Source organism: Hemisphaericaspora subhashii (assembly GCF_019202705.1).
Source record: "Hemisphaericaspora subhashii strain CBS 10753 chromosome Unknown scaffold40, whole genome shotgun sequence".
NCBI lineage: Eukaryota > Fungi > Ascomycota > Pichiomycetes > Serinales > Debaryomycetaceae > Hemisphaericaspora > Hemisphaericaspora subhashii.
The window spans coordinates 1-19,234 of record NW_026057304.1 but is presented as its reverse complement, the minus strand read 5'-3'; the positions used below and the strand labels follow the sequence as shown (position 1 = coordinate 19,234).

The 19,234-nt window shown below is 36.3% G+C and overlaps 7 protein-coding genes across 7 annotated transcripts; 3 read left to right on the top strand and 4 right to left on the bottom strand. All coding sequences in view use genetic code 12, as the record gives it.

Annotated features, from left to right (window-relative positions):
• Positions 1 to 1,349: 1,349 nt before the first annotated feature.
• J8A68_003181 (OPT2) lies at positions 1,350 to 4,055 on the bottom strand (the record flags this gene model as incomplete). Its single annotated transcript, XM_049407009.1, has 1 exon — positions 1,350 to 4,055. One exon carries the CDS (start codon positions 4,053 to 4,055, stop codon positions 1,350 to 1,352), a length of 2,706 nt encoding a protein of 901 aa, XP_049263499.1.
• A 1,311-nt stretch (positions 4,056 to 5,366) lies between these two features.
• Positions 5,367 to 7,619, bottom strand: CEX1 (Cex1p; the record flags this gene model as incomplete). Its single annotated transcript, XM_049407008.1, has 1 exon — positions 5,367 to 7,619. The coding sequence occupies one exon, from the start codon at positions 7,617 to 7,619 to the stop codon at positions 5,367 to 5,369; it is 2,253 nt and encodes a 750-aa protein (XP_049263498.1).
• Positions 7,620 to 8,034: 415 nt separating this feature from the next.
• Positions 8,035 to 10,770, bottom strand: J8A68_003179 (uncharacterized protein; the record flags this gene model as incomplete). Its single annotated transcript, XM_049407007.1, has 1 exon — positions 8,035 to 10,770. The coding sequence occupies one exon, from the start codon at positions 10,768 to 10,770 to the stop codon at positions 8,035 to 8,037; it is 2,736 nt and encodes a 911-aa protein (XP_049263497.1).
• Positions 10,771 to 12,487: 1,717 nt separating this feature from the next.
• J8A68_003178 (uncharacterized protein) lies at positions 12,488 to 14,236 on the bottom strand (the record flags this gene model as incomplete). Its single annotated transcript, XM_049407006.1, has 1 exon — positions 12,488 to 14,236. The coding sequence occupies one exon, from the start codon at positions 14,234 to 14,236 to the stop codon at positions 12,488 to 12,490; it is 1,749 nt and encodes a 582-aa protein (XP_049263496.1).
• A 420-nt stretch (positions 14,237 to 14,656) lies between these two features.
• RPC19 (DNA-directed RNA polymerase core subunit) lies at positions 14,657 to 15,025 on the top strand (the record flags this gene model as incomplete). Its single annotated transcript, XM_049407005.1, has 1 exon — positions 14,657 to 15,025. One exon carries the CDS (start codon positions 14,657 to 14,659, stop codon positions 15,023 to 15,025), a length of 369 nt encoding a protein of 122 aa, XP_049263495.1.
• A 464-nt stretch (positions 15,026 to 15,489) lies between these two features.
• On the top strand, positions 15,490 to 17,898 carry DBP2 (DEAD-box ATP-dependent RNA helicase; the record flags this gene model as incomplete). The annotated part of the gene is made up of 2 exons (XM_049407004.1): positions 15,490 to 16,774; positions 17,522 to 17,898. 2 exons carry the CDS (start codon positions 15,490 to 15,492, stop codon positions 17,896 to 17,898), a joined length of 1,662 nt encoding a protein of 553 aa, XP_049263494.1.
• A 422-nt stretch (positions 17,899 to 18,320) lies between these two features.
• J8A68_003175 (uncharacterized protein) lies at positions 18,321 to 19,234 on the top strand (the record flags this gene model as incomplete). Its single annotated transcript, XM_049407003.1, has 2 exons — positions 18,321 to 18,847; positions 18,905 to 19,234. Coding segments are annotated over 2 exons (857 nt in total), but the record flags the coding sequence as incomplete, so codon positions are not given.

Here is a 19,234-nt window from a genome sequence, read left to right as displayed (position 1 = left end):
TTCTCTAAACTAATGTTTACCTTAGTATACTATGAAATGTGAAAAGAGAATAAAGTTAATGATTGATCTCAGTAGCATTTAATTGACAGAATAAGGAAGATTCTTTGTAGCATCATCTTGGAGCATTTTACTATTGTAGTATTTTAAGGCAATTGCTGTCACCCAATGGCAATCGAAGAAAATGGAACCATTAACAAGAAAAAATTGAATGTAAAACAAACACTTTTTTAAAGAAGACTATGAAGTTTCCAAGAATTAAATAAGAAAAGAGTTGATAGATAAGAAAAAAACAAGATGAATAAGAAATTGATGTGATAAAAATTATGAAACATAAAGGTGATAGATTAAATTATTTGGGTATACTATCCTGCGCCGTAGGATCCTTCCTGCATGGTTGAACCGGTTTACAAGTCATATATGATACGGCTGAGCTGGAAGTCCTATAAATAGTACTGAACAATAAAAGCAACCAACAAATCCTAACTATATTGAAATATTCTGTTGTCTGCAGTGGGAAGAACAGAGAGGCAACTGTGATCAGAGCTATAATGTCATTACTGAACTATGTCCAAACGAGTCTAGCTTCAGAATGCACTACTTCTTACAATTCGCTATCACTCAAGCAATACATTCTGGTAATGGATTTAAATCCCGTGCTTACCTCTAGGAAATTTGGGTAGGTTTCTCAATATTTCCAGTTTTGTATAGTTAAGGAGATCTCCAATTGCGTCACTTCACGGTTTTATTTTTTGGTTCCTCACCAAGTTTTCTTCACACTTTTTTTTGGTACACATTCTATTCATACATTACAAAATGTTAACTTGAAAGCAGCAGTTTAGACTCCATGACAGTTTAGTCGATTTTAATAGCTAATAAATTGTGATACTCCAAGAAGTACATCATCATGATATTTAGGGATACCTCTTTCCGTCTTTGGGAATACCTTGAAATTTATTTGAATATCATTCACTTTCTCTGGGGAGGTCTGCCACTGTCCAGCCAATCTATATTCTAACTATCACCCTATTAAGGAGACCGACTATTCATGAGGGATAAGCTTTAGTCATTAATGGAAAATTGGCTGCAAAATATTGTTGTGCGAAAGTCCTGTCCCTTTTGAGATTCAATGTGGCTTATTTATTTTTTAATGGGTTTCTTTGCAAACGCTACCACATGACGGATGAGAGTGATTGAACGATTGATCCAGTAAGACAGTTTTAATACAATTACTTTAAAAAACAAAATGCTTATTGTAATACACTAAATACTAAACATGTATACAAAGTTGAAGATAATAAACTAAAAAAACAAGCTCTCGAAAATCGACAGCTTCGAAGGACAGATGTTCCTCATGGGAAATGACCAATTCTAGGTCCAAAATAACCATCTGGAGCCAGCTCTGTAGCATTCAACCTACCAGTCATCAGGGCATCAATACCAACAAATGGAACAGTATTTCCCCACCAATTGAGATCCTTTTCCTTATAAAAAACAGCAAAGAAGATAATAATTGACGAAAAAGCGACACCGGCACTCAAAGCGCATGTTAAGATATAGTTATATTTCTGCCACCAAGCTTCATATCTCTTCTTGATATAGTGCATAAAAGCAAATGATGCATAAAATCCTCCAATAAAATAAGACAAGTTATAAGGAGAGTAGTTTAACATACCGCCAATGATAATGGAAGGTTCAAAAGACTTAGCAAGTTTTCTAGGACCGTATTTCTTGAATGCAATACATGGGAAGGCCAAAAGGAATCCAATCAAGAAACACCATTGCAAGATAGGATATAACCCAGTAAACATCTTCTTTGGGCCGATAACCCCCCACATAATTGAAGCACTATAGAAAGTTCTAGTACCAGGACAAGTGAATTTTTGTTCGTTGGTAGGCTCACAGAAATCAGCAACATTTTCAATTTGGAAATTCAACACAGCCAATTGAACGAAGGAAGTAATGAAAACCGAAAGTAATTGACATCTGAATAATGATCTTGGAGGGATCTTTGCGTAATGCCCTTGCTTTAAATCATTGACGAAATTCTGAGCTTGTGCGTCAATGTTGTACCCTAAAGCCTTGATGAAATTCAATGCTAAACCATTATTTGGGATCATATAACCAACCATCAACTCAACAACAATGTTCAAACCAAAACTAAAACCAGACCTAGCATACACTGTCGTAATTGGAATCAAAAAGATGAAATTAATTGCAATCGCAAAGAATATTCCCCAAACTGGAGTTTCGGCAGGATAAAGCTTAACACACAATATGGCAAATAGGATTGAAAATAATAAGACAATGAGAAATGCCCATTCTGGAACTTCTGGATAAGCTTTCATCATCTGCGTGTGAGGATCATCATGACCTTCAAATGTCGATCTTCTGAAATTTCTGATTGTCTTACCAAGGGATTTCATAGCATCCCACATCTGTTTATGATTCATGGTGCATTCGTACACAATATGGAAGGGGTAAATGGCAAAGAAAGCACCGTAAACCACTAAATTCGCAGCGGAACTAAAAGGCGGACCGTAGGATTGATACTTTTTCTGATCTAAAAGGGAGTTTTCATTCACAACAGAAGTTACCATATATGGTTCACCCGTGTTGGTAAAAAGTCCATTGGAATTGATTGGAAGAAACCCAGTCCATTTGTAGTTTGAGTACCAGACACCAAGAATACAAATAAAACCAATTCCCATTCCAACCATGGTAGCTGCTTGATTGTAAAAGGGTAACACCAATGGACTCAGATAACTAATAACGTTCCAGTCAAATGATGGGATTGGGTTAAGTCCTAATCCCCCAAGCGTTCCTGTAACAACCGCCAAATTTAAGTTTTGTGGGCTTATCCAAGTGAGCCAATTGAATACCGATAATGCCTGGAATAAATAGTTGACTACCCAGAAGTAAGCAAATGAGCCAGCAAAAACAATGAAAAAGAACCTATATCTAGACACAACCCATCCATTTATGCTTTGCTTCAATTCAGGACTCATCAATGCTCTGTTCATAGCGATATTAGGTAAGATAGATGGCCAAAGTGCTTTCACAGGATAAACAGCAAATTTCCTCATGATACCAGCCAATCCAAACCCAAGGAAGTTTGTAGCTAAAACTAACAAGATTTGATATCCAAAATCAACCCATTGATTATTATAGAACATTTTCATTTTTTGTACCATAATATTTGAAGTAGCATAACTTGCAGAACCACCAGATACACCAATGAAGATTGTAGCTAACATTTGTTCTTTGAATGTATATGGCCCAGGATTCAAACTAACTGTTTGGCCAAACACTTTAAAGTCCCACTTAGGTAAGATGTACTCCATTAATAACCCACTTGGATAAAGCAAGATTTGAACTACAGCAACACTTAAAGTAATACTAGGTTGTCTATTATTAAAGAACATATTGATAACAGCACCGACAGCGGTCCAAAGAATACCAATGATATAAACACGAACAGTTTCAACAGGAATGGTTGGGTCATCGAAAGGATCACAGACAGAACGAACTTCAGGATATGGTGACCAGTAGTGTAACATAGCAGCTTCTAACCTGACTTGCAAATCCCAATCAATAATCTGGTGGTATTCGGCTTCATAAATGTTGCCCTCAATACTCTTTGAGGAAGGCAAACTTTCAACACTCTCTGTTTTGATATTGGTAGCATTGGGATGGGCAACTAATGCTTTCCAGAGTGTTTCGTCTTCATCAGGAACGTTGATATCACCATCATGCTCAGTAACTCCTTCCTTCAAGATTTCAAACGCTTGGTCTGAGGTCATTTGCTCAATTTTCTCAAACATGAAGCTAGCTTGTGGTGGTAATTTATCAAATGAAAGCAATGTATCGAAATGAAATCTCTTCAAAATAAAAGTTTTCTGATCAAGGGTTAGCGATGCTGCCACTTCCCCAATGGAGAGTGGATTCGAAGTAATAGCTTGAAGATCGACTTCGTGACTGCCATTTAATTCAGGGTTTGGGACACTTGTAACAGTTACTTGACCAACCGATTTTTCTTCCTTAATCTCGCTGGACATTTTATAGTGATGTTATGAATTGGAAGGTAGTTGACCTTTTGTAGAAGGGAGTTACAACCACTATTTATAATTTTTGGACATTCTAAATTGTTGAACAGCTTCTGACGACGAGATATGAAATTTTTGCAGCCAGAGGAAATCTCCTCACTGATACCCCAAGCCACAACTTTATTTATCTTAATTCGTCCAATTGTGAACAATGGATTAGTAAATTGGACCATTGATTTCGATAGTAGCAACTTGAAATTGATGGAATAAGGCAAAAGCCGGATGCATTAACTTGACACATTGTGCAACTCTGATTTCTGAGGCTGCAAGAATTAACGAAAGTTCAAAGTCAAGGCAATTGTCCAAACTTTCCGAAACTATAGGAGCCACCACACTAGGCTTATTGATTGGTCCATAATTTTGGGGGACAATAGGAAACGTTACTTGTATCCCTCAGTTGGACTGACCATAGGTTTGTAGCCATAATTGGCATGTTCTGCTTAATAAAAAAAAAAACCAAAAAAAAGCCGAGGAATTAAAATCAAGGGGTTGTCTGTGTGATTGTTATAAACCCGGTCGACTCAGAGAGGCATACATTATGTAAAAAGTTATCTAAATTGGGTAATCTGTCTCATAGATATTTACACCATTGTTCTTTGGAAGGATGACTAGTCATGTTAACAATGCGCTTAGAAAGAAGGTTTTCACAAGGGTGATTTAAGCGAAAATCAATTGTGTAAATTTCAAAGTGTATTTCAATGCCGTTCCCATTAGCTATGCGGCGCCAAAGTTTATCACTTCCACAAGAAGGCATTTTACCCGTAGTGCATGTAGGAGCCACACGATCTTCTCATTGAGAAGCTGGATAATGCGATAAGAATCCACGCCAAAATATACAGCGGAGATGGAAAAGGACAACGTTGAATCGTAGTTAAGATTTTGATACTTATCTTGTACGCACTTATCCAGAAGTAATAGAGGCTCAGTATCTATATCCATTTCTTTGTGTCATCCAGCCGAACCGACAAGAAAATACGATTGCTGCAAACAAGTGTGTCTCCTCTTTTGTGTGGCTTCTAAAGCCGGCTTTCAATTGTTCTGTTTACACAATAGAACCATTCTAGAATGAAATGACGGTCACTGGCGTTCTACGATCACTATCTAAATTGCAAAAGATAAACTGAAGATTTGTGCCTTAGCAACCCTGCTCCGAGAAATCTACATTTTGCAAATTCTAATGACTTGAGCTTTCCCCTTTTTTATCATCTCTAGAAATATTCATATATTAAGCTGATACAATACACCTTGATTCAAATCTATAAACTACCAGCCGTCTCCCCATCCATCCTCGGCATCATCGTCTTCTACTTTAAGTTGTAAATCTATTTTAGGCTTAGGTCTAGATTTGGACGCACTCCCCAATCTTAACCCACTTGCTTTCACAGGGGTTCTAGTGGAGGTTCGCAACGAGGGCAGTGGCCCCTTTGTTGGTTGGGGTAATCTTCTAGCTGGCTTAGGTTCAATACTAAGCTTTTTCGTTTCAGCTACAATTTCATTCTCCTCTTGATTCCAGGCATCATTGAAATCATCCCAGCCGTTCCCTTCCTCGGCAATATCTTCAACCACCGTAGTTGACAACGGGGCCATTGTTGGAGGTTCCGTTTTTGTTAGATCTGGAGTGGATCTATCAAAGTTCTGATTCAACTCACCGCCTGTAACCGCGCCCGAACCGAATGAAGTTAATTTACTCATCATTCCCCACATACTAGAAGCCCCACCAGTTGCAGGATCCGCAGGACTACCATCCCCAGATACATCGCTAATGACTTCCTTTGAGGGAGAGGTTGCGGGGGCAAATTTCTTGAAAAATTCCCGCTCTTCAGCATCTTCATCTTCTTCATCCATGCCATCCAAATCTCCAGCATGTTCTTCAACTGCTTGTAAATAAATTTGAAATATTCTTCTGGCTTCGTTTCTTACTTTAGTTGATTTTGGATCCATTAATGCGATTGCTAAGTGTCCTAAAATTTTGGAACAGATTTCTTCCATCGAGAAATCCGATTTCAAGCTTTCAAACCCTTGTAAAGCAGTTAATTTACACGGAGTAAACGTGTCTCTTAATGATTTTGCCAATGCAGTGATTAATACGTTATTCTTTGAAGTGGAGTAGATTTTGGAGGAAATTTTGATAATTAAGATAAGTGTATTTACACGAATTGAAGGCTTTGGATCCATTTGCGATTTTGCTAAGATTCTGAGTAAATCTTGATTGACTTGTTTGACGGAGATTTTGTCTATGATGATGGTGATAGATTTCAAGGTAGTTTCACGAATTAAGAAATTCGTATCTTGGAATCCAGTTATCAAATTAGCAAATATTTGATTCTGTACCTCCAGATCGGATAAGAATGAATGGTAGTCAGGCAAATGGTTCAATAATGTCATTCTAATTGAACGATCACTCAGACAAAAACTTGAAATAATGATTGGTTTGATAAGTTTATTAAACTCATCTGCTTGAAGCTTGATTCCAAACTTTATGATAAGGTTAAGCATTCCAGATAACACTTCTTGTCTTTCTAAATCAATACCAGTTTGGGCTTTCTTGGAAATATCATTGAACTGTGCAATCATTTCCGGTAATAATTTATAGTTTAATAATCCTGGAGGAAATTCAGACTCTGCCTCCAAATATTCAGGTAATGTATATCTAAAGAATGCCAATTTTTCTTGTTCTGGTAGAAACTTCAATTCAGTTAATTGCTCGTTAAATTTGATAATCACATTTGATGCGTGATATGATTCCAATTCTTTAAGATAACGATTAATTGGAATTCTCAAGTTCGGTTTACTACTCAATAGTTTCTTCACAATACCAGCTAATCTTCCAGGCAATCTTTCTACATTTTCAATACCGAATACATATAATATAAATGCACCAAACCTGTATGCATCAACTTTTTTCAAATCTTTGGTGTTGTCATCAACGTTGACATCATTATATCCAGGCATGATATTTCTCATAGCATACACTTCACCTTCCTGATCAATCTTCGTAACCAATTCAAATCCAAATAATTTCCATTCTCCTTGCGAATTAACCACTACGGAATTATATTTATTCAAATTCATATATGCAACACCAGCATTCTCATTCATGAAATTCAAAGATTGAGCAACCTGATACAATCCACAGACTTTTGCATCTTGTCCAATTTGTTGTTCTAAATATGTGGCCAAGGGCACAATTCTTTCAGTTATAATGTACAAAAACGCATCTGATTCAATGAAATCTATACACGATACAATATGAGGGAATTTAATCAATTTCAATTGTCTGAATGCATTTTTGGCAAATGGAATATGACGATTATTTGAAGGTTCGCGTAGGTTGAATTCAAAGATGGAAACTGGTGAGTTGTTGTCTTTAGGATTAAGACCATCGTATAGAGTCCATATTGATTGTTTGTCAATTGTTGTGGGGACTGGTGCAAGTGGATCAACTATCTTATCTTTGATAGTGTATGGTATGGAGGTACCCGTAAGCGTACTAAATGTCTTAGCAATGAAATTCATTTGATGGACACCGATTCAACAGTTTAGTTGTTTTGACAACAAACATTGACAATTTTGGAAAACTGATTTATTATTTTTAGATCTCACGATCTCTCCCCAAAAATAATTAGCGAGCCGCACCTCATACAAAGTATTGCAGCCAGAGTACAAGAACCCTCTACAAGTGTAACACCTACTTAAATAAACTGAAACAAATTATACAATGAAAATACATAATTGGTAAACATATATACAAATATATGAAACTAAAAACTGAAATGAAACTAAAAATAAAAGTAATTAAAAACGTAATACAACATAACACATAAATCTTATAATAAGTAATTAACATTTAAAAAACATGCAAAAAAGAATTCAAATGAACCAGCCATTATCATCTTTATCGATATTTAGAATATTTTTTTCTCACAATCTCTCAACCCTGATAACCACCAGTAGTCCCAGCCGTGCCATAATCAGGCTGGAAAGTAGGACTAGCATTCAGGATTGGTGAGCTTTGGGTACTGCTGCCTCCCTCGCCATCTTTATGATGCAGTTTACCCCGACCTCTGATTCCTTTATTTGAATTCTTATACAAATCCTTGAAATAATTCAACAAATCTCTTTCTTCTTCCGGCAAATTATCAAACATCATTGGTCCAGTCAACTCCGCTAACCGATGAGTCAACTCATTTAAAGTATTTAAATGGAATCTATTCTGATGTGATTTCAAATTTCCTAATTGGGTGAACGATTTATCACATCCATCTAATTTACATTCATATGGTTTTAAATTATCATGAGTCAATTTATGAGCGGCTAAATTCCCTTTTCTATTGAATGCACGACTACATACATCACACACAAACGGTTTCTCACCAGTATGTAATCTTAAATGAGTTCTTAAATTTCCACCTTGAGTAAATTTCTTATGACAATATGAACATTCAAATGGTTTAATACCAATATGGGACCGGATATGGACTTCTAAATGTGTAGATTGAGTGAAATATTTGAAACAATATGGACATTGTTGATTCTTCATCTTTCTATTCCGTTTCCGCAGATCTTCATGATGGTCATGGATATGTTCTGGATCATCCTCTTCCTTCACTTTATGTGGTTTGTCAACTCCTCCAACTAAACTGATGGGAGATGGAAGTACACCGGTATCTGCAGATGGGGCAAGTATACTACCATCTGGACCTTGTTGAATCTGTTTAGTTACACCTTTATCACGAGCTTGGATGACTAACATAAGTTGATCAATTTTAGTAGCTCCCAATAATGGTCTACCATCTTCGGATTTCGCTAACAGTTGTGCTGGAATTAAGTCACGGTCAATCTTACTTGAAGTGGGTGAGAGTGATTGTGCTTGCTGCTGTTGAAGTTGCTGTTGTTGTTGCTGGGTATTTGGCAGGCGTCTTTTACGTGAGGATGGGGACTTTTTAGTGGTGGCTTGAGGAGGAATATATGCCGGTTGCTGTTGTTGCATGGGTTGCTGTTGGAATTGAATAGGATACATATAGCTCGAGCCTCCAATACTATTTGTTCTTGGAAGACTATATCCGAGATTATAATTTGGATAGGAGGTGTATTGATATTGGTTCTGTGGTGGAGGAACAACTAATCCCGGAGGAGCATAGTTGGAAAATAATCGCTGTGGTGGAATAGGTGGTTGTGGGAGCTGTTGCAGTTGCAGTGGCTGTTGTTGGGTATACAAGTCACGATATGGTTGGTTGATTGTCATGGTATTGTATTGAGTAGGTGACGTTTTAGGCGATTGAGGTTCATCATTAGACATCGACGATGTTGGAGATACATTGCCTCCTTTTCTATCAGATCCTTGCTGCTGCAGTTGTTGTTGACGTTGGCGCTCTGATTGGTCGCGTCTTAATTTTTCGCTCTGTTGCTGTGATTGTGATTGTTGTTGTTGTTGCTGTTGTTGCTGCTGCTGCTTTTTATCGAACATATCTTCTTTCAATTTAGTCATCTTTGCCTTAGGATCTTCAGTTCTTTGACTTCTTAAACTTTGTTGATCATTGATAATCTTCAATATGGAGTCTCGCCTTTGTTGATTACTCATATTTGAAAAATCGATTGAACCATTTGAAATCATTCCTTGAATTAATTCAGTCAAACTGCCTGTAAATCCTGGCATTGAAGTTATACTGTTTTGATTGTCCCAAGTAGATAAATCCAATGAACCGGCTTTGACTCTGCCAGCCTGACTACCAGAGCCTTCCTGACCAGCAGCTGCTTGTTGTTGCCAGGCCAATAAGTTCCCAACACTTTCTTTATTCAACAAGGTTTCCAAATCTTCCATGGAAAACTCTTGACTGGGTATAAGTGACATTTGTCGTGAACGTGGTGGTAAGTTTGGAGCATTACCAGCATTTGCCTTTGGATCTTGTTTCAAAGATAACGAATTATTACCAGAAGATTGTTCGGATATTGAGTTACCATTTGAACCGGGTATATTAATCAATGAACTGAAAATACTATTAGATCTTGATGGCATAGTGTTGGGGGCTTGTGATGTATCATAGTCTGTCAGTAGTCGCATTTGCGATGTGATTGGAGGTGGTAAGAAGATGGAATCTCCGCGTGGTCTTATAGGTTGTTGAAACTGTTGTTGAGGGTATTGAGATGTCAGCAGTTGTTGCAGCAGTTGCAGCAGTGGCTGATTTTGTTGCAGCTGTGAATATAATTGTTGATTGGTTGAATTTGGGTTTATAGATTGTTGAGTGAAATTCATTGTATCTCTTCGATTCTGTTGACCACCACTGGGGTTGTAAAAAGATGGGTCTTGCTGTTGCTGTTGTTGCAGTGGAGGATAATTATAGTTATAGTAAGAAGTAGGAGGTCCACTGATACTTGATTGATGGAATACGTCCTTAGGATTATGTAATGTATAAGAAGCTGAATTGGATGAAGGATAAGATGCTAATAAGTTACTAATTGATTCTTGTCTTGGGGGAGTAAATAAGAGTTTATTATCATCATTAAGTTCAGAAAGATGATGCTGTAAAGCTTGTTGTTGTCTCTTGGTTGTGGTTGTCGATGAGTGCTTGCTAATTGAGGTATTGGGGTTACTTGTAGTGTTGGTACTTGTACTAGAAGTTGTTGATGTAGAAGGTCTTATTGGTGCTGAAATTGCAGATTTCCCCATTTTTTTTGGGTGTGAAAATGTGGGTGGGTTGGTCGGTGGAACTAACTTGTAAATTTAAGGGATAAAAAAAAAATTATGAAACTGTAAACAATGTTTACAGGTAGTGTGAAAGGTTACAAAAATATATCTTATTTATGGAATTCGTGTATGCTGCTCTTTTTGGATATTGATGAGTTTGGTGATCACCTGACTGAGCAGTTTAAAGATATTAGATGGTAATAGTTAATAAACAATAAAAATGAAAAAGTAATTTTTGATTGAATTGTAGTTTAAGAGAAAAAGAAAGTTAAAAAGAAATTATGGGTGGTGATTCTTGACATTAAATATAATTTATATTTTAAACTTTGCCTTTATTCTCTTTAATCATTTGAGTTTTATCTTTCTTGCTTCATGTTGTGTTTTTTTTTTTAATACAGAAGGGGAAGCAATTTTTTTTTTTTTTAAATGACATAAATATCACAAAAATAGAAAATTGAATGATTAAAAGTGAAATTGTAGACATTTTTTTATTAACGACATTTCCACGACATTAATCAATACCACTACAAAAATATGTCAAAAATGTAACCTTTATCCCCCTCCTTCTCATCTTTAATGTTTTTGACCACGTTAATGATACTACCCTTGCAGATACCACTGCTATCGTAGATATCATTTGCATCATCTGAGAACATACAACTGATCTGATTCCCTTGTGTTTTTTTTAATAGCCGAATCCCTCCATCAAAAGTCATACAATTATTTTTTTTGTATTACATAATCAAATGATCATCTTCTGTGGAATTAAGCACCCGAAGAAGAAAATATTTTAAAAAATAATACTAAATGAATTAAATAAAAACTCTTAACTATGGAGAATTTGAATATGATGTTTGTAAGCAGATGACCCAAACATATGACTATCAATTTATTATTAATCATAGTTAACCGTATATGTACTATATAACAGTATCGGTCAAGCGGCCAGTCACTTTAATTCGGAGTTTACTTGCATGGTGTGTCTTTCAAACGATGACCTGAACGCTTTTTTTTAACCAATATGCAACTGAGGCTCGGTGGTCCAAGAAAGTTGCCACTAATGCCGAAGAATTTTAAAGACAAACTTCAGAAATTACGAAAATATCATTTATTTAGAGAATTTTTATGTAAAACTTCGCCACATCTGTTTAAATGACTCAAATCGCTTCCAGCGGTAAAATTTTAGTTCAGATCATCCCCCATCGAATCTTCTATAGCGGGGTGGAATCACCTTTGGGATCTAATTACTACCACAGAGAAAACAAAAAATCATGGCAGTAGCTTTGGTTGCAAAGGTGACTATTACGCAGAGGCTTTTCTCTAAGGTGATATTACTAACTATTTACCTATTTACAATATCGATTTTATCCGTTATTTTTTAAGCTATTTTTTGCAGGCGTTTAGATGTATCAGCTATGACATAATCTTTAATTGACGCAAAGTTTGTTGTTGCCCTGCCCTCTTTGATTCAGATAGGCTTGGCACATATTTTACAAACAAGGTCTCCATAAAGATGACAACAAATAGCTCATTAAGACGCTAAAATAACCTCGGTTCTAACTTTAATGCCGGACATATCGTTAGCCCAGAACACATAAGCAGACTTTTTTTGCAGCCCAATAAAAAACTTTGCAACATAAAATTACCATGTCTAATACAAAGTTAAATATAGAAATATAATACCTAGATATAAACCTATTCAAGTTTGAATTCTATCCAACATCCCATCTAAACATTTTTGCAACCAATCCATCTCTACTTGAGTACACTTCCCAATATCATCATATTCCATAACCCTTCCCAAATCATCTAAACAACTCATGGATGAAGAACATCTATACACTCTCTTATGTAAACGATTCATAAATCTAGTTGAAAGCTTAATAAATTTAGAAAGCTTGACAACTTGATATTCAAGACAATCAAAATCGATAAAAAATGCAATTAAGATACTTGCAAGACATTGCTCGAGTCTTCTTTTGGATAATGATTCGAGCTTATATAATTTTAACCCTTTATAATACTTTTCTGGTAATATGTCAATTGGAAGCCCCTCAGTATTAGATTTATTCACGTCGTCAGCGTGCACATTGTCACTATTTTGATTAGTATTGTCTGAGTTATTTTCTATTTGTGGACCATTTGGTGAATTGGATTCCATAGGAATATTTGATAATGTCTGGGTTCCAGCATTGACGCCGGTATTATTGACTGTCTGCGTACCAACATTGACGCCCATATTCTTCAGATCACCGTCAGAAATGTCACTTGCATCGCGACTTGGTTCAATTGCCGCACCAGCGGCACCTTTGGAAATATCCAGTTCTTGTACATCTCGAACAGCCTCAGATCCCTGATTGATTCCTTGATAGTTTTGTAATAACAATGAACGCAAAAAGTTATTCTCAGATTGTAATTGTTCTGATGATTGAATCTTAATCCTCAATTCATGATTTTCTCTTTCAACTCTCTCTTTTTCCTCTTCTGCTCTCTGTTTTTCTTCTTCTACTTTCTCTTTGTCTTTTTTAATCACTTCCATTTCCAGTTGATAAGCTTCCATCTTGGACGTCAATTTTCGAATCTCTTCTTCTAATCGACGATTTGATGCTTGAATATCATAAGGAGTGTCTTGCACAGCAGAAACTCTACTGCCTCTGTCAGGTACCGTCTGTTGTTGCTGTTGATATTGTTGCTGTTGTTGATATTGCTGTTCTTGTTGTGGTAGAATGGGAGAATTTTGCGGGGTGGTAGAGCGAGTGCTATTGTGAGATCGAAGACTAAGTTTGTCCGGTGTCGGATTAGATATTATTCTAGGCTGTTGTTGCTCTTGTTGTTGGTGTTGATGTTGTGGAGGAACCATTTGTCCAGTGGGTTGAAAACCTTGAGTAGGATGATGCGCTTGCTGAAGTGGGGATTGTGGATTACTGCCACGAAGCTGAGTATCACGACTATGAAGTTTGTTTCCTAGAGCGTATTCTCGAGACTCTGTATTCTGAATATTGGGATTAACATTATTTAATGGAAAGTATATGGGTTGAGGATTCTTCGGATTCTGGATCTGGCCACGACCATTCAGCGGTTGTCGTTGTTGTGATTGAACCTCGACACGCACACCGCCGTCATTATTAACTTGACTCTGTGTATTCACTGGAAATCTGTATGTACTACTATTATTGTGATCAGCAGGATTCCCATTGACAATTGGATCATTGGAGACAGGACTTGACCTTACTGGAGTTGAAAATGCGAAATCGTGAGTAGAAGGTATCAGTCTATGATTTGTGGCATGGCGATCAAATCCAACTGTACACAATTGATAATCCAAATCATTAGTGGAAGTAGGTGAACAAAGATCAAATCTATTTTTGAGCAGCACGGTGGAAGTAGTATCGTCCTCTGAGAGAGCAATATATGACTCTCCAGGACTCGACCTTGTAATTATTTTCATGTTGATGATTATAGATTGAATTGAAGAAGAAAGAAATGTAAACAACAAAATATTTAATTGGGTGGGCCACAAAAAAAAAATAAACAAATGAGGGCGCGTATGGATGTTAAGATTTTGATCGAAGTTTGATGGAGAGTCTCTAGTTTTAACTACAAAGTTATTGAAAGTCCACATTAAGTTATACAAACATATTGATGCCATGCATTAGACAACTCTTTGATATATATTCCAGAGTATTAAGTTTACACCAATTGGAATTCCTGAAGCAAAGATATCTGCCCCATAGTTATCCATATCAAAATGATTTGAACATTGTGCACGACCCATATAATCTCATCTTGTTCATTGAAAAAAAAATCTCAGGTTTTCATACAACCCCATCTCAAATAACTCTAGACAATCATTAATCAATTATAGAAAATGTCAGATACTCAAATGGAAGTAGATCAACCAGATGTTAGCGAGTATGATCTCGAAAAAATTAAGCTTCTTCCCGGTGGATCTGAAGATGGAACTGCTGCCTCATTCCAAGTCATCGATGAAGATCATACATTAGGAAATGCATTACGTTATATAATTATGAAGAACCCAGAAGTTGAATTCTGTGGGTATTCAATTCCACATCCTTCTGAAAATAAACTAAATATTAGAATCCAAACATATGGAAACATTTCAGCAGTGGAGGCTTTACATCAAGGTTTAGATAATTTGAAAGAGTTATGTTGTGTGATTGAAGAAAAGTTTAGTGAAAAGATCGAGGCTGGTGGATATTCTACTGCTGAACCATAGGTGATTTGGAGTATGTTTTAGATGACAGAATGATTATATGTATATTAGGGTAATTAGCAATAAAAGATACTTGTACTTTTAGTTCCATACAGAAAAATAAGTTCTAACTTGACTCTCTTAAATGATAGAAAGGGGACCTTCAGTAATATTCCTAGAATCAGACTTTATAAACCTTGGTAGCCTCGTATACTTTCCTACTGTAGCAGATGATTTTTGCTTGCAATTTCCAAGTAAAAAGAAATAAATATCTCGATTACGTAATCACAATCTTAAATAGGAAAGCAAAAAAAAAAAAAATTTCTTTGCATTGTTTCTCGCGAGATGCATCTCTCTCCTTTTTCTGCTGTTTATAAGAAGAAGCGATTCGCCCTTAAAAAATTTTCATACTTTTTCTTTTTCACCTTTTTCTTCTTTTCTCCCTTTTTTTTTTATAATTAACCAAATCATTTCATATAGAATCAATCATGTCTTACAATAACGGTGGTTACGGCGGTGCTAGTAGAGATACCGGATACGTCAACAATAACAGAAGTTCCTACAAAACTGGTGGTTACAATGATAACCGCGGCGGTAGCAGAGATGGCGGTTACAATAACAACTATAATAATCAAGGTAGAGGTGGATATCAAAAATCATATGATCAACCTCAAGAATTAGTTGCTCCAGAATGGGATTTAGAAAACTTGCCAATGTTTGAAAAGAATTTCTATTCTGAACATCCAAATATTGCCGCTAGATCAGATAGAGAAATTGAAGATTTTAGAAGACAAAATGAAATGAGTGTTCTTGGTCACGATATTCCACATCCAATCACTTCTTTTGAAGAAGCTGGTTTCCCAGATTATGTATTGAAGGAAGTTTTAGCTCAAGGTTTCCCAAGTCCAACCCCTATTCAATGTCAAGGTTGGCCTATGGCTTTAAGTGGTAGAGATATGGTTGGTATTGCTGCTACTGGTTCTGGTAAGACTTTATCTTATTGTTTACCTGCTATTGTTCATATTAATGCTCAACCATTATTAAGTCCAGGTGATGGTCCTATTGCCCTTGTTTTAGCTCCAACCAGAGAATTAGCTTGTCAAATTCAACAAGAATGTTCCAAATTTGGTCGTTCTTCTAGAATTAGAAATACTTGTGTTTATGGTGGTGCTGCTAGAGGTCCACAAATTAGAGATTTAGCTAGAGGTGTTGAAATCTGTATTGCTACTCCAGGTAGATTGATTGATATGTTAGAAGCTGGTAAGACTAACTTGAAGAGAGTTACTTACTTAGTTTTAGATGAAGCTGATAGAATGTTGGATATGGGTTTCGAACCTCAAATTAGAAAGATTGTTGATCAAATCAGACCTGATCGTCAAACCTTGATGTGGTCTGCTACTTGGCCAAAGGAAGTTCAAGCTTTAACTAGAGACTACTTACAAGACCCAATTCAAGTCACTATTGGTTCTTTGGAATTAGCTGCTTCCCATACTATTACTCAATTAGTTGAAGTTGTCACTGAATTCGAAAAGAGAGATAGATTAGTTAAACACTTGGAAACTGCCACTGCTGATAAGGATGCTAAATGTTTGATTTTCGCTTCTACCAAGAGATCTTGTGATGAAATCACTTCATATTTAAGATCAGATGGTTGGCCAGCATTGGCTATCCATGGTGATAAGCAACAAAGTGAAAGAGATTGGGTCTTGAAAGAATTCAAGACTGGTAAATCCCCAATTATGGTTGCCACTGATGTTGCAGCCAGAGGTATTGGTATGTATTTTTTTTTCAAATGATTTTTTTTATTACTAACTTGATGAATGTTTATGATTTTTAGGAAATTTATTTAATTCTTTTTGTTGGGCAGGTCCCAGCTTAGAATTTTATACAGGAGACAAGGAAATAGAAGAGAAGGAGAATATATGACACAAAGTACATGTCCACCTTTTCATTAAGGATGGAGAAGTTTCAAGGAAAGGGAGATTGATAGATCAACAATGATTAAGGAAAACTGAAGAATAAAAATTGGGTTTACACATATTTTTTATACCATTTTGAATAATGACGTTGTCGCTATGCTTTGTTTGCATGATTTTTTTAAACATAATGAGAAGTATTTTTTACATTCATGTTTGAAATAGCTCTAACTGAGCCAGCCTTGGTAGACAAAGCGACATTGATTTATGTTAACCACGGTATACAATTTACCAATGGTTTAAAGTCATTTTCTTGATGGAAAAATACTGAAAATATATGTGTATAGAGTTCAATCTTTTGTTTTTAACTTTAGTTTCTATCTTTCTACCTACTTTTGTCAATAAATGCAACCAAGAGGACGATGGGTTTTTTTATTGAATTTCCATAAAGTGAAATCAATTTTGTTCCCTATACCTTCTTGGATTTTCTCATGAATATACCTTACAAGATATTATTGTATCTCCTGTAGTTTCTTTTTGTAAACAGATGTCAAGTTCACACCGTGTTGAAACGAACAATTATACTAACAGTCAATATTTTTAGATGTCAAAGGTATTACTTTCGTCATTAACTATGATATGCCAGGTAACATTGAAGATTATGTCCACAGAATTGGTAGAACTGGTAGAGGTGGTGCCACTGGTACTGCTGTCTCCTTCTTCACCGAAGACAACAAGAAATTAGGTGGTGATTTAATCAAGATTATGAGAGAAGCTAAACAAACCATTCCACAAGATTTACAAAAGTATGACAGAAGAAGTTATGGAAGTCACATAAGATATGGTGCAGGCCGTGGTGGTCGTGGTTATGGTGGCCGTGGTGGTGGTCGTGGTTACGGTGGTGGTCGTGGTGGACGCGGTGGTTACCAAAGACAAAGTGGTAGCAATGGTGCTCCTTTAGGTGGTGCCCGTCGTTTTTAGATAATAGATTATGTTTATCTGGGTTTTTGCTTGCTTTTTTCTTATCCAAGTTGCTATTGGTGATTTGCTAGGGTGTATTTTCTTACGTATAGATTCTGTTTAGTTTATTTTTATTAATTTATAAAGTTTTACTTATTCTAATAACTATTTAACTCTTGTCTGCTTAGTCCAACCCATATGGTCTTATGCACATTAGAGCTCGTCTCTCATTCTGTTACAAAGACTCACAGATTAAACTACCTGTAACTGATAGGCATACATCGGAACCCAAAATATAATCACGTGATAAAATTGTCGTTCGCATTTTTTGGTGGTGGACTAGCCGCAATCGAAAACGTTGGTGATACGCGTCTGGATGGATTAAATTGAAAAATGAAATTTTCGTAAACACTCCTCAAAAGCCAAAGTAACATTGCCTAAGAATGCTTTGGATCTTACAATTTCCACCTGAAATTATTCAGCTTATATTTGATGGTATCCCTCTCCCATATTTACGTGAGTACCTCAACGTTGATCAAATTGGACAGTATGCATTCAATTCATATTACGCCAGTATCCTGATTTGCGACTTCCGCGACGTGTCTGATGGATGGACCGCATTAACCACTCATGAAGATCTCCTTGGGGAAGAAGACGTGTTTTCAAGAACATATAACTCCAATCATGTGTATGGTAGTTTAAAATTTCCCACTACTGAAGATTTGTATTCCCCACGGAAGCAATGGAGAGCTCCTGTAGTATATTTCATGAACTTGGCAGAGTTTCTCGATTTCAGTAAAGCCGACCCTAGGTTTTTTCCAAGATGGCTAGAGTTTGAAAGACCAAGAGATTTCACAATGTTTCAAGCATTTCATCCTGACATGATTTCCAAAATAGAAAGGATCCATATACACGCTGACCTTAGGATCGATTGTGCCTCAGAGATAAAGGATGACATAGCATGCCAGTGGTTGATAAAGGAAGAAGAAATTTCGAACGTAAGCCACAGTTACATTGTGCCATATAGTCGATTGTTACAAAACTTTCCAAGATCCTTGAATTACCTTGAGCTAGACGAGTGCCTGGTAAGTCTGTATGAATATGTTTTTGCTGGATTTTCAATTACACATCTTAAACTCAATGATGTTCGGATCGGACCCGATGATATGGAATTTCTCCCTACTAGCGTAAAGTATTTGACGTTGACAAATTCATTGATTCTAGATGAAGAAGAGGACAGTTTAGTTTTAAAATCCCCTCCTAATTTGATCCAATTGGTAATCGCCAACTTTAGAGAAGACACAATTGTTTGCGAAGTTGATTTGCTGGCTTTAACTAAACTTCGATATGTCCAAAT